At 42.7% G+C, this 13,659-nt stretch overlaps 1 protein-coding gene across 1 annotated transcript; it reads right to left on the bottom strand.

Moving 5' to 3' along the window:
* Positions 1 to 2,621: 2,621 nt before the first annotated feature.
* On the bottom strand, positions 2,622 to 13,358 carry LOC114032414 (thyrotropin-releasing hormone receptor-like). Its single transcript, XM_027847704.1, has 3 exons — positions 12,930 to 13,358; positions 11,002 to 11,431; positions 2,622 to 3,716 (listed from the first exon to the last, which is right to left on the bottom strand). Exons 1-3 carry the CDS (start codon positions 13,304 to 13,306, stop codon positions 3,288 to 3,290), a joined length of 1,236 nt encoding a protein of 411 aa, XP_027703505.1. The 5' UTR covers positions 13,307 to 13,358; the 3' UTR covers positions 2,622 to 3,287.
* Positions 13,359 to 13,659: the final 301 nt, after the last annotated feature.

Genomic DNA, 13,659 nt, shown 5'->3' with positions numbered 1-13,659 from the left:
GCTGATGGAGAAGAGCAGATCGCAGAGGAAGAAGGTAAGTAAGGCCTAGATATGAGGCCTTCCTATGAGGCACAGCTATAGGATACGGTCAGTATGGATTTGAATGAGCACGATTTGAAGTTCTAATTATGTAAAATGTGGTAATTGGTTGCAGCCTAATGGAAATATGGAGTGTTAATTCAAATAAGAAGTACTATACTTCAGGGAAATTCATTATTTGCACTAATTTAAACAAATTAAACATCATCTCTTCATGGAAAAGCTGAAGTACAAAACTGTCAATCATTTGACAAAGCTTTGTGAGCCAAGGCAAGGTCTCAGGCAGAGCTGGGCAGTCCCAGAGGATAATTGGACCTTTATCTATGGCCATGGGTAGGGTAGGGCAGCTAGGTGGCACAGTGGATAGAGTGTTGAGTCTGAAGTCAGGAAGACTCATCTTTCTGCGTTCAGATCTGTCCTCAATAGGTGTGTGACCCTGGGCAAGTCACTTCAACCTGTTTGCCTCAGTTTCCTCATCTGTAAAATGAGCTGGAGAACGAAATGGCAAACCACTCCAGTATCCTTGCCAAGAAAACCCCAAATGGGGTCAGGAAGAGACTGAAACAATTAAACAACAACAATGGATAGGGACAGAAGCAGTTAGTTGTGTCCTTTCTCCTGGTAGCTCCGGTTTGAGTCCCAGGATTCTTCAGTCAGGGGCCAGGCCTCCGGGAGGAAACAGCTTCCCTTAGAACAATAGGATCTTAGAGTTGGAGAAAGTCCTCTCTCAGGAGAATTTTTGAATTCTTTGAGGTCTAGGGCTGGTTTGCTTTTGTCTTTCAGGGTCTCACAAGTATTGGGTGCCTAATATTTATTTATTAATTTTTTATTATATTGCATTTGTTCTTTTTTTATCCAATTCAACTGGATGAAAATTTGGGGGTGGGCTAATCTAACCTTCTGAGGCTAACCCAAAGAGTCTAGATTTCCTCTTACCTTCAGTGGCCTGAACCTTCTCAGCTCAAAGCTTGTTGGACTCTGCATTGAACTGGGAACCAGCACTTCTAGCTGCTGGCCCCTGGCCTGCCATGGGACCACTGGACACCAGTCAGCGGAGGATGCATCTCAGGCAATGATCTTACTCCTGTTGGGGGCTCAGGCTTTCTGGTCCTACAGACAAACATTCTTTCCTTGGGGCCCCCCAACAGCCCATTCCCACAGCCCTCACAAGGGGGTCTTTTAGATGTAAAGCTACAGCACACAGGGAGAAAGAAGATTCCTAGCCCCAGAGATTAGGTTTAAGAGATAAGAGAACTGAAGGCCTTGAAGCCTAACCCTCGAATACACTAGGATGTCTTTCCAGCCCCTTTGACAAAGCTACTTCCACATTAGCCCCTACTCCAAGGAATTCTGTGATCCACCCCAAACAGAGCCCTGCTTCAGAAATCCAGGTTTCTAGGCCTAGGACTTACAGATAACCTAGAATATTTGTACAGGATGGGCTCTTAAGGGGTCATTTTATCTAACCGCTTCATTTTACAGATGGGAAAATGGGTATTTAGAAGGGTTATTGACTAACCCAGGGTCACACAGCTACTTATTAGTGGAGTTAGGGCTAAAACTAGACCTCCTGAATCCCTGTCATGTAGTCTTTCCATCAAACCACATTCTTCCATCTCCTTCAAGTAACCTGAAGTGTAAGGGACACAGAGGCCTTTGCTACAGTGGCAGGAATGCAATGCAAAACTTCAAAGCTCTACCCTTTCCCCTATAATGATTCTAAATGCCTCATTGAGGATTTTCCAAACTTCAAAGAAATTTATATTGCATTAGCAGAAAGGGGCATGCTGGAATTGGAAATGAATTGACTTACTCAATTCCCTCCAGGCCTGGGGGAAACTTTCCATGGGAGGAAATGGAGAAGAAAAAAAATTTTGAAAAATATTTTTAAAAAAGTTCCTATAGCTACATGACATGGTGAGGTATTTCTAAAGAAAGTACTGCGGATGTGCGTGGCCCTTGAGACACGTTGGCCTGCCTGGTCTCACGCAAGATCGATCATTTTTCCCTGCCATCCTTTGAGGAAGAATCATTATAACATCAGCTGACAGCTTGGTAGAGAAGGGAATAACAGCTTCAGCATCAGATGATAGTTCCAGAGAAGTATTCTCTTGCCCCTATGCTGCTGTGGGGGTCTGGGGGTGCCTGTTCTCTGTTGGAGAGAGGGACTTAAAAAAATTCTGTTGTTTGATTTCCTCTTGTTGTTTACCTGGATATTTCATCCCAATTAAATGCTTTACTATTTGATATTTGGTTTCTACCTGGTATGTTCGCAAAAGAATGCCCTGACAGAATTCTTGAGCCATATTATAATTATTTGCGTAACTTTGATTACCCCAGTCACTCTACACTGAACTTGACATATAGAGGGATTTCAGAATCATGTAAGATGTGTGCTACAGAAATATCAAATACTTGTCTCAAAACTGAACGTTCTTCTCATTAGATTGCTAGCTAGCTTTTTTGGGATAGGACCTATAATGAACACCTTTCCTAAAAGCCTCCACAAATCATTATACAATAAGCCGTGTTGAAGACATTAATCGTTATGCTCCTTTTAAAATATCGCTTATATAAAGCCCTGTATTGGTCTGAAAACAGGTCTCACTGATTTCCCAAATCTAACAGAACAGAAAACCTGAGCACTGCCTTCAATTAGTGCTATTTTTCAGTGCAATTTTACTTTTTTTTTTTCCATTCATAGAGACTTCATTTTGGGGATTAGGGATATCAGGTCTAACAGCAAGCAAAGGTCTATCTTTCTGTATCATAATAGAGTCAATTTCCATTTATCCAACTATTTTCCAGATAGCCAGCACCTATCCTTTCCTTGGGTCCTTAACCTCGAGAAGAAGGTTCATTGGGTCAGAGGTCCAGAGTCTTTATGTAGTTGGAAAAGTGGAAAATGACAAAGATTTGTTCTACTTAGACTGCCTACATTCATTCCCAGTTTGTTCTCCACATGGAATATCTTATGTCCCCCTATTCTTGACCCTACTGCTACTATTTCCAGAGCAGTACCCAGAGCTGCCCACCAGGTTCTCCGGTGTGCTAGTAGGAAAATACTTCTCTGTTAAGATTGGCCTATTCGTCCTTAAGGTGATATCTCTTCATCATCTTGTCACATACCTCTTTTGTTGACTTGAAGGGTCTTTAGAAGCTAAAGGAATATAGACCAGTAGAAGAACTCACTCATGCAAGGTTCTAAGAGAAAGGAAAAAGCAGGGGAAGGAGGGAACAGGAAGGTGCTAGACCACACTGAAATATGGTTTTTCTTGACTGGCTTGTTGGCCAGCTGGCTGGGAACCCTCAGGCCCCTGTTCCTGCTGCAAGGGAGGCTGAACTTGCCCTTGCTTCTTGCCCAAAGCCCTGGCCTTGGCTTGGAAGGACTCTTGTACCACACTGTAGCTAGTAGTGGTCAAGTAGACCATCCGCCGTTGGGGCTCTTCCTCTGAGCATTTGCACAACCTCTTAAAGGCCATCCGGAACTTCTGGGACATGAGGTTGTAAACAATAGGGTTGATGGCGCTGTTGGCATAGACACAGATTCGACAGAATAGGAGAAACCATGGGTCAAGGTAGGGGTGGTCCATAAAGGAGTTCACTAGGACCAGGGTCCGGTAAGGCATCCATAGGACAGCAAAGAGTACCACCACCACAACCAGCATCTTGGTGACCTGTGAGGAGAACAGTGTAGGCAGTAACTCATCTGCTGGAAATGCCAAGGTCAACCATATCCAAATGGCATTACAGTGAAGTGCCTAGACACCTCACCTCCCATTTGGAATGATCAATAATAATAAATTATTAAAAATTAATATAATTATGATTTCTTGTTAATAATAAAAGCTGGCATTTATGTAGTACTTAACGGTTACAAAGGACTTCACCAGAACCTTAGACTCCATGACCTGGGGATTTTGGCTCTGATAATAAACTTTCAGCCTTATTTTGCTTGTATGCAGGCCTCCAGGCCACTTTTTGGCAATGTCCAGAATGTGCTGCCTCTGTCTTTGGACATTATTCCCATCTCATTCCCACCCCCACCCCCATGGAAACCTTGGATTCTGACCTTTGGACACCACAAGGAATCAGGCTTCCAGGCTATTTCTCTGACATCTCTAGCCCATGCTACTCCCTTTTCCAGCCCCTTTGCTACCCTTATTATCTTGTACTAGAATGTAAGCTCCTTGAGGGCTAGCACTGTCTTGCTTTGCTTATATTCTTGTGTTCCCAGCATTTAACATAAATGACTGGCACTTGGTGTTTAATAAATACTTTATCTAATCTGTCTACATATATACAGACATACAATATCTCACTGAATATTCACAAAATCCAATTGGTATTGTGTTAAGAAAATTTCTAGCTCAACTTTATTACCATCATTTACTTAACACTTAAGATAAGCATTTACTTAAGAAGGAACTAGGGACAAGGAAGGGCTACCTGGAAAGTCCTCCTGCAGAAGACAGAATCTGAGCTGTTTGAAATATCTGCAGGGGTGGGGAACCTGCAACCTTAAGGCCACAGGTTCCCCACCCCTGATTCAAGGGACTGCAAAATCAAGCTAAGACATCGAACTACAGTCCCAGTGTTAACTAGTTAGTTTGCAAAATCCAGCTTGAGATATCAGCTAGCTTTGTGTTTATTGGCTAGTTTCCTGTTTCACCTGATGCAGATGTTCTCTTTCTGAAGTCTGTTCTTTGATTTATAATCATTACCTTACCCTTCTGCCTTCTGCAAAATTCCATTGCACCAGTTCTGACTTTGTAACCAAACTTATATAATGTAGGTTAAAACTGCTACTCAGGGCTCATTGATTTTTGTACACAGTGAGGCTATGCTCTCAGCATAATAAACCAGCTTTCGTAATAGCTCTGCATCATTGTTGATATAGTTGACAGCTGTACCTATCATTTTACAATTTTGTCTTAATACATGTAATGTAATTTTTATCATCTCCATTTTAAAAACAAGGAAATTGAGGCTCAGAAAGGTGACACATTTTGCCTACTGTCATCCAGCTAATAAGTGTCAAAGCTGGCACTCACACTGAGGTCATCAGAGAGCTTTCTTCTATGAGGCACCACCTCTCTTCTCCCCAATCTACACCTCCCCTCCACCCCCACCAACTCTGGAGATTTGGAGGTAGAGCCTGGACATAGGGCAGGGAAGTTGACAGGGGAATCAGTAGTCAACCAACAGCCAACAAACATTTATTAAGCACTTACTGAGTGCCAGACACTGATAAATATGGTGATGCAAAGATAGGAAAAAAGACGGTCTCTGCTCACAAGGAGTTCATATTCTAACAGGGAGACAACCCGCAAACAACTACGTAAGATAAATACAGTGTAGATGGAGGGTAAGCTCATAAGGATTAGGATAGCGACATGGAAGGGGTGCCTGAAAGGGCATCTTGCAGAGGGTGAATTTGAGCTGAATCTTGAAATAAGCCGAAGAAGTCTGAAGGAAGGTAATAGGAGTGGGGAGCATTCCAGGTATGGGGAAGGGCAGGCAATGAAAAGGTATAGAGTTTTAAGTGGAGTGACTTGTGTTAGAGAAGCAACGAGAAGGTCATTGATGCTGAGTGCATTAGAGTGTGTTGGGTGGAAAATGTGTAAGACTAGACAGGTAGGAGAGGGCTAGGTTATGAAGGGTTTTAAAAAGCAAACAGAGAGTTTTATACTTGATCCTGAAGGTAACAGGGAATCAATCACTGGGTTTTATTGAACAGGGCCAGACCTGGGCTTTAGGAAGATCCTTTTTGACAGCTGAGTGAAGGATGGATTGGAGTGGGAGGAGACAAGAGGTAGGGAGATCTGCCAGCAGACTATCTCAGTAGTGAAATGAAGTGATGAGAGTCTGCCTAGGGTGGTGGAGATGTCAGAGGAGAGAAAGTACCACAGATGAGAGATGCTATAAAGGTATAGACCACAAGACTTGTCAGCAGATCAGATATGGGAACAGGTGAGTAAGGAGGTGTTGTTACACTCACTTCAAGGAATCCCTGAAAACCGTGGGGGAGGGGGCATGAAGAATGAGAAAAGCAAGTGGGAATATGGCTACTTGGAGATCTACCAGGTGAAACTCTGGGAAAATTAACTCACAGGGGGACATCTAGGTTATTAGTTTTAGGAAAATAAGCCCTTCCCCTATGTCCAGAATCTCAAAGAAATCAGCCTGGGGAGCTAAAGAAAGTGGCAGTGTTTTCTTCCTCTTCCTCCTTTTCTTCTTTGGCCTAAATAGGAACCATCATTTTAGGACAGCCTAAGAGCCAAAAGGGAAAGGAATGAAGAGGAAGAATTAGAAAAAAAGAGGACTTAAGGTTAGAAGGGGAATGCAAGAAAAGGGGAGGACATTGAAGACAAACCTGCCTGGTCTCCCAATTTTTCCAAGAGTTGGTCCTTCTTTGACACCATTTATCTTTACCCACACCATACACCCTTGGCTTCCCTCACTTTCATTCTTGGGCTGAGGTGAGTCATGAGATAAAGAAAAACAATCTTAGTGGAAGGGAGGGGATGTCGGGGGAGGGGAAAGCTGCAAATTTCTACCTCCTATTGGGAGATATTTGGCTGCTATGCTTTGCATTCTCTCTAGATAATTTCCTGCCAGTTGCTTTGAAGTAATCTGATGGTCGTCTTCTCTTTCTCTTCTGGCCAGGAGTTCTAGTGATGCAAAGGAGGTCTAGCATGGTAGCGAGGAAGAAGGAAAGCGGGCCAAGCTATCTCACCAGTGCATGTCTCAAGAGGACCTAAGTCACCTAAGAGCAAACTGAAGGCCTTTCTATCTAGCCCCATTTGGAGTAGGGCCAGAGAGCCTGCCTGGTCCACCTAGGGAGTTATGTGCATAGAATGGAATGGAAACAGCCCTGAGGTTGTCAGTTAGTCAATCCTGACAGATGAGGGGCCATTCCTAATAATGCACCCTATCACAGCATAACAGATGTAAAGCTAGTAGGAGTCTAGAGATCTTCTGCTCCGAGAGTTTTTAATCTTTTTTGTGTACTGGACTCTTTTGGTGGCCTGGCCACCTTCTCAGAATAACATTTTTGAATGCATAAAATATACAAAATGCTGGATTTCAGTAAGAGGTTAGTGAAAATAAATACGTCATTTTTTTCCATTCAAATTTATGGACTCCCTGAAATTTATCCATGGCTCCTTTCTGAATCCATGAACTCCAGGCTAAGAATCCCTGATCTAGTTAGAAGAAGCTGGATATTGGGATAGGGGAATGGCAGGGTAAATGGAGGGCAGGACTTGGGCTTGAGAGACTTGAATTTGAATTTTACCTCATTCACTGACTAGCTGTGTGAGTCTGGGTAAGTCTCTTAATCTCTCTGTGCCTTAGTTCCCTCATCTGTAAAATGGGGGTTATTGTGAGGCTCAATTGATTCAATATACATAAAGTGCTTTGCAAACCTTAAAGGCCTAACTCCTGTTATGGGAATTTTTATTTCCTTTTATTGAGTCTTATTATTTGGGGATCAAGGCCATTCCTGCTACAATTTTTGATTAACTAAAAGCCTGTCTTCTATTAATATTAACCGCATCTGACCAAAACTTGAGTTCATGGAAAAATGATATTAAGGGAAGGCCAGGGCATGGGATGTAAAATTTTACTTAAGGCTTTAAACATTCCTTAGGTCAGAGGAAGAATCTCAACTGTCCTTGACTCCTTGGTAACACATAAATATCCGTCTTTAATCAGCCTATTTGTGATCCCTCTCAATGTAGTTTAATCTGTAACCTGACTTAGTTTACCTATAGAGTCTCTTTAACTAGGCTTGTTTATATATGAGATTATGACGCTATTTAACAAAGTTTGTTCAACTTTTTTATGACATTGAAGGAAGCATGGGATTTTGAATCTATCTTTTCTAAGTGCTACGGCCTAACAGGAATATACAAGATTGCAATAGGTAAAAGAAGGAAGCCGTCACTCTGACATAATTTTGTCGGTAAGAGGCCTTGTTAGAATCCTAATTGGGATTCAAATTTCTTTTTTTGTCTGATATCTGAACCTATGCTTAAACATAATAAAACTTAGATTTTTCTCACCTCTATAATTTCTGCATTGTGGTAGATTTATATCAGCAGCACTTACCTACCACATGAATTCAAAGAGGAGATATTTCTCCTATAATGCTGTCATAATTATTAGAACAATTGGGTCATTTTACAGATAAAGAAACAGATTTTCACTGGCTATCTCCCATGCCTGGAATAATTTCCTGCCTCTTCTCTTGCCTCCAGGCTTCATTCAAGTCCAGCTAAAATCCCACCTTCTCAGAGAAGCTTTTCCCAAACCCCCCTTATTCTAGTGCCTTCTCTCTACTGATTATTTCCAGTTGATCCTGTCTATAGCTTATCTGTACATAGTTGTTTGCATGTTGTGGCTCTCATTAGACTGTGAGATCCTTGAGAGCATCGGGGACTGTTTTTGCCTGTCTTTGTATGTCTAGTATTTAATAAATGTTTATTGACTGACTGATTGTGGTAAAGTAACTTGCCCAGGGTCACATGGATAATCAATGGTAAAGAGTAGATTTGATATATCCTAACTATAGGTCTTTTACCTCTCCATCTAGTGATCTCGCTATCAAACTGTGCTGCCTTTCTTTCCTCAGAATGACTGATCAAACAAATGAAGCAAATCCAGAGTGGAGGCTGCTAGGAAGGGAAAGGGGGAGTATTTGAAATCTTATTTTTAATTGTATTAAGAGATCATCTTAATCATTTAGCCTGGGCCATTATATGCTTAAATCCCTTTCTAGTCACTGGGCTTGTAGGTGTTAATAATACCCCCTCATATTACAGATAGGGAAAACTCAAGTCCTCACTGAGAGGCAAAATGAGTGTGATGGGAGTAGAATACAATTCCAGATGAATGAAAAAGTATTTATTAAGTACTTACTAGTTATTCAAAAATCTAAGAATGCTGAAAAACCTCTTGAAGACTATTAGATGGAGCAAGAGTGGGTGAATGGGGGAGATGGAGAAGAGAACCTAAATACTGACTTTTCTTGACATACAAAACATACATGAAAGCATCTAACTAGACATCCCCTGCTTCCCCAAGCTCTGGGGAGCTCTAGAGCTTCCTGGAGGAAAGCAGTCTAAGTCTGTGTCTGAAAGAACCTGGCAAACACTGCCCCCCACCCATGCCACAATAGACCAGTTGTTTGGAACCTAAACTAGTTACTGTGTTCTCTATGTTTTTTCTCTCTGTATCTATCTCTAAGTCTCTGTCTCTGTCTCATTGTGTCTTTGTTTCTCTGTTTCTCTCTCTCTCTCTCATACATACACACACACACACACACACACACACACTCCAATATCCTCTTTGTCATAAAGAATTTAAATATCGCTACCACTAGCTGGAGATAACAAATCCACATAACTAGCCAGAACTTGCAGAATTTAGCAGAAACATCAACCTTTAGCTCTGGTGATTAACTGGTTAGTGATAGGAGAATTTCCGGCTCGGCTTTATTACCTCTAGTTATTTAACATGATCATGTTAATAACTAGGTGGAACTCTGGAGTTAATGGTTAGTCTGCAGATTCCAGGTTTATCCCTAGTGTTTACTGGCTAATTTATAATTTTTACCGAAGGCAGATCATCCCCTTCTATTCTCTATTCTTTGAAGTGTAAATCTTTACCTTCTACTTTTGCCCTCTATAAAGTTCCATTACAGAGCATAGACCAACTAGTTACATCTGTCCTGCAGATGTAACTAAAACCTATATAAAGTCACTGACAATGGCTGCTGGGTCCCACTGACTTTTGTGTACTATGAGTTTATGCTCAGCACATAATAAACTGGTTATTAAAATGACTGCATGTTGACAAGCATGATTGGCAGCAGTACCTATCAATGAATCCATGGACGGTTTTTATGTTCCCTTCCTGATGAGGAGCTAGCTGGCAAGGGTGCCCACTGGGTCTCCCTTGAGCTTCTTCCAGCGAGAGCAAACCCTGTATTTCGTTGTATTGAAAGTACAGCAAAGATATGAACATTAAACTGGACCAATTTGATGTTGTGGCAATTATTGGCTGGAAAATCCCATATTCTTTTCTCCTCCTCCATTCAGTTTTGTTCTGTTAGCATTCTCTTCCTTGGAATCCCGTAAGAGGCTTGCCTTCTGTCTCTTGAATGTCTTTTTCTCTGCCTCTCTGCCTGCCTCCCTCTCTGCCCTTTCTGTTTCCTAACAGTCTTTTCTCTCTCCTAAAAGTGCTTTGCTCTTTCTCTGCCTACCTTGGTTGCTGTTTTTTGTCTGTGTATATCTTTCCATCACTGTCTCTTTTTCTCTGTGTATGTACATTTCTCTGTTGCTATCTCCCCCCCCCCCTTTTTTTCCATATCTCACTGCCTTTGTCATTAGAATGTGAGCTCCTTGAGGGCAGGGAACAGTGATTTTTTTTTGTTGTTTTTTGGTCTTTTCATCTCTTAGCACAGAACTTCACTCATGATTTTTATTTTGTTGTTCAGTAGCATCCAACTCTTTGTCCAACTCCCATTTGGGGTTTTCTTGGCAAAGACACTGGAGCGGTTTGCCATTTACTTCTCCAGCTCATTTTACAGATAAGGAAACTGAGGCAAACAGGTTAAGTGACTAGCCCAGGGTCAGTCACACTGAGGTTGTATTTGAACTCAGCTCTTCCTGACTCCACACCCAGTGCTCTATCCACCGCACCACCCAGCTCACACATAGTAAACTCTTAATAAATTCTTGTCTAACTGTCTCTCTGTGGGTGTACAACTATTTCTGCCTTTCTCTTGCTGCATGCTATCTCTCTGCTTGCCTCTTCTTCTCTCCTTCTCTGTGTATCTCTCTCCTTCTCCTCCTTTATCCCACTTCCACCTCAAACCTTTCTCTCTCTCTCTCCTTGCACTCCAAACACTTCACAGTGCCCTCCACTCCAAACAAGAAAGGAGGTTCATCTTACCTGCTTCCTGGAAGACAGGGCCCCTCTGGTTCGAGAGCGACCACCAGCCTTGCCCGGTTCTGCCTTGGCGTCTTGTCCCTTCTCTGGGGCATTCCCCTCTGGGTAGCCCTCTGTACCTGCACAACTGGGTATATGGGAGAGAGAGCTCAGGAAGAGTATCCTCCCAATTAGCCCATAGAGGACAGTGGCCACCACCAAGGGGGTGACAAAGAAAATGGCGAAGTCCAGCAGGTAGATGGGCAAGTAGAGGTTCCTGGAAACTTTGTAACCACATTCCAGACTCTGGCTCTTGGTGACATTGATGTCAACAAGGAAGAACCAAAGCATGCAGTAGGCGGATGTGACCACCCAGACCCCAGTGATGATACGCTTGGCCCGGGATACTGTGCACACCGTCTGGGCCCTTATGGGATGGCAGATAGCTATATACCTGGAGAAGAGAAAGAACAGAGCATAGACCAACTAGATGGTGAACGTATCAAGGTGGGAACCATTTCTTCAGGGGTGTGCTGGTAAAAGTTTAACAACCAGATCCTTTAAAAAATGTCTGCACACCCCTTTCAAGTTTAATTTGCATTATTAGCATGTTCTCCACCACTTCCTTAGGTCTAGACAATCAATAAAACAATAGATCAAGCCCTAATCTATAACAAATGCTCACGCTCAAACTTGAACCCCAAGACTCTCAGGAGCTTGTTGGGGTGTTTCTAGCTCACCCTGCTTATCTCAGACATTTCCCAATCCCTTCCAGTTCCTAGCGTGGGGCCGGAGATGCAACAGGTACTCATTATAATACTTGTTACTGCTGATGAGGCCAACAATAAAAAAGATCCTAAGTCACATGGTGGAGAGGGAGGATGATAGCACAGGTACCCCATGGAGACAATCCATAGGACTGCATCTCCTGCCTGGCTCCATCACTGCCTCTGGAAAGCCCTTCACTGCTTCAGCAGCTCATCCACGAAATAGGAATAACATTTCAAATCTGAAAAACTACCCGTTGGAAAACTAGCCACCATGAGACCATCTAGTTAGAAGTAGAATGTTGAACTTGGAGACAGGAGGTTTGGATCTGAATCCTGCTTGGACACCTTTTAGCTGTGTGTCCCTAGGTAAGTCTCCCGACCTCTCTGAACCTTTGGTTTCCTCATCTGCAAAAGGATAACAATGTTGACATCACCTATCTCACAGGGTAGTGTAGATTGTAAACCGTAAGAGCTATATAAATGTGGTCTACTGCTATTTTTACCTGGTTCAATTCCCTCATTTTGTAGAGCAGGGGTTCTTAACCTAAGCTGTTTTATAAAAACATTCTGATAACTATTTTCATATAATAGATTTCTTTTATAATCCTATAGATTTTAATTTATTCATTTAAAAACATCATTCTGAAAAAAGGGTCCCTAGACTTCACCAGACTGCCAAAGGGGTCCATAACATGCATAAAAGTGGAGAACCCCTGTAAGAAAGGCCCAGGGTGGTGGAGAGAAAGGTAAATGCCCAAGGGCAAATAACAGGTTAGGGACTTAGACAAGGAAATTAGGTCTCAGCTGGTTAAGTGACTCAGCTGGGGTCTTACAGCTAAGGAGTGTCAGAGCTGCGAAGCATTATTTGATGTCATTTGATCTTGGGTGCTATTGTTATCCCAGTTTAGAGATAAGGAAATGTGGTCTCCTCCATTAGAATGTGAAGTGGTAGGGTCCTCATTTTTGTCTTTCTTTGTATCCCCAGTGCTTAGGTCTCTGGTCTCCTAATCCAGGGATCTTTTTATTCTAAAAGGTTACCTGCCTGGCAATGGGTTGTAACTCCCTCCCAGACTTTGCTAGAGTTTCCCAAAGTGACTTGCTTCTGGTAAGACTGAACTTCATGATTTACATAGAAACCTTGAGATATGAGCAAGGCAATGTAAGTAAAAGAAATATTCCTACCTCTCCACAGTGAATGCCATGATGGAACAAGAAGAAACGTTGATTCCAAGATATTGAAAATAGGTGATGCAAAGGCAGCCAGCATGCCCGTAGATCCATTGCCCCGCCAGGCTGTCTGAGACATTGGGCAGTCCAGCTGCCAGGAGTACCATGAGGTCGGCCAAGGCCAGGCTGACCAGGTAGCAGTTGGTGGGTGTCCTCATGTCCCGGGTAGTCAGCACAACTACTACGACCATCATGTTGCCAATGATGCCCACCCCACAGATCAGCAGCACCAAAAAGACAGAGACAGTCTTGTACTCAATCAGGCCCAGGACAGTGTCGCTGCCCACCAGGGACACATTGGTGGGACTGTCAACTTTGCTGTGGTTCTCCATGATGAAGAGGGAGAGGAAAAGTGGGTATGAGAGAGAGACAGAGAGAGAGAGAGGCAGAGACAGAGACAGACAGAGAGACAGAGAGACAGAGAAAAGAGGAAGAAAGAGAGACAGAGAGACAGAGAAAGAAAGAGAGAAAAGGGCTAGGATTGATGGTTGAATTTCATTTCCTAGAGAGCCTGAAGGGCTTTGGGCCAAATAAAACATCGAGATCTCAAGGAGAAAACCCGCATCTTTAGCTTCTGCAAAAGCAACACACAGAGTTATTCATGTTTATCCTTCATTAGATATAGGATAGCATCATAGCACTTGGGGCTGGAAGGGACCTTAACTATCATCTAATCAAACCATTT

This window comes from Vombatus ursinus, unplaced genomic scaffold (genome assembly GCF_900497805.2).
Source record: "Vombatus ursinus unplaced genomic scaffold, bare-nosed wombat genome assembly UNPS02005286.1, whole genome shotgun sequence".
Classification (NCBI taxonomy): domain Eukaryota; kingdom Metazoa; phylum Chordata; class Mammalia; order Diprotodontia; family Vombatidae; genus Vombatus; species Vombatus ursinus.
This window is presented reverse-complemented; position numbering and strand designations above follow the sequence as displayed.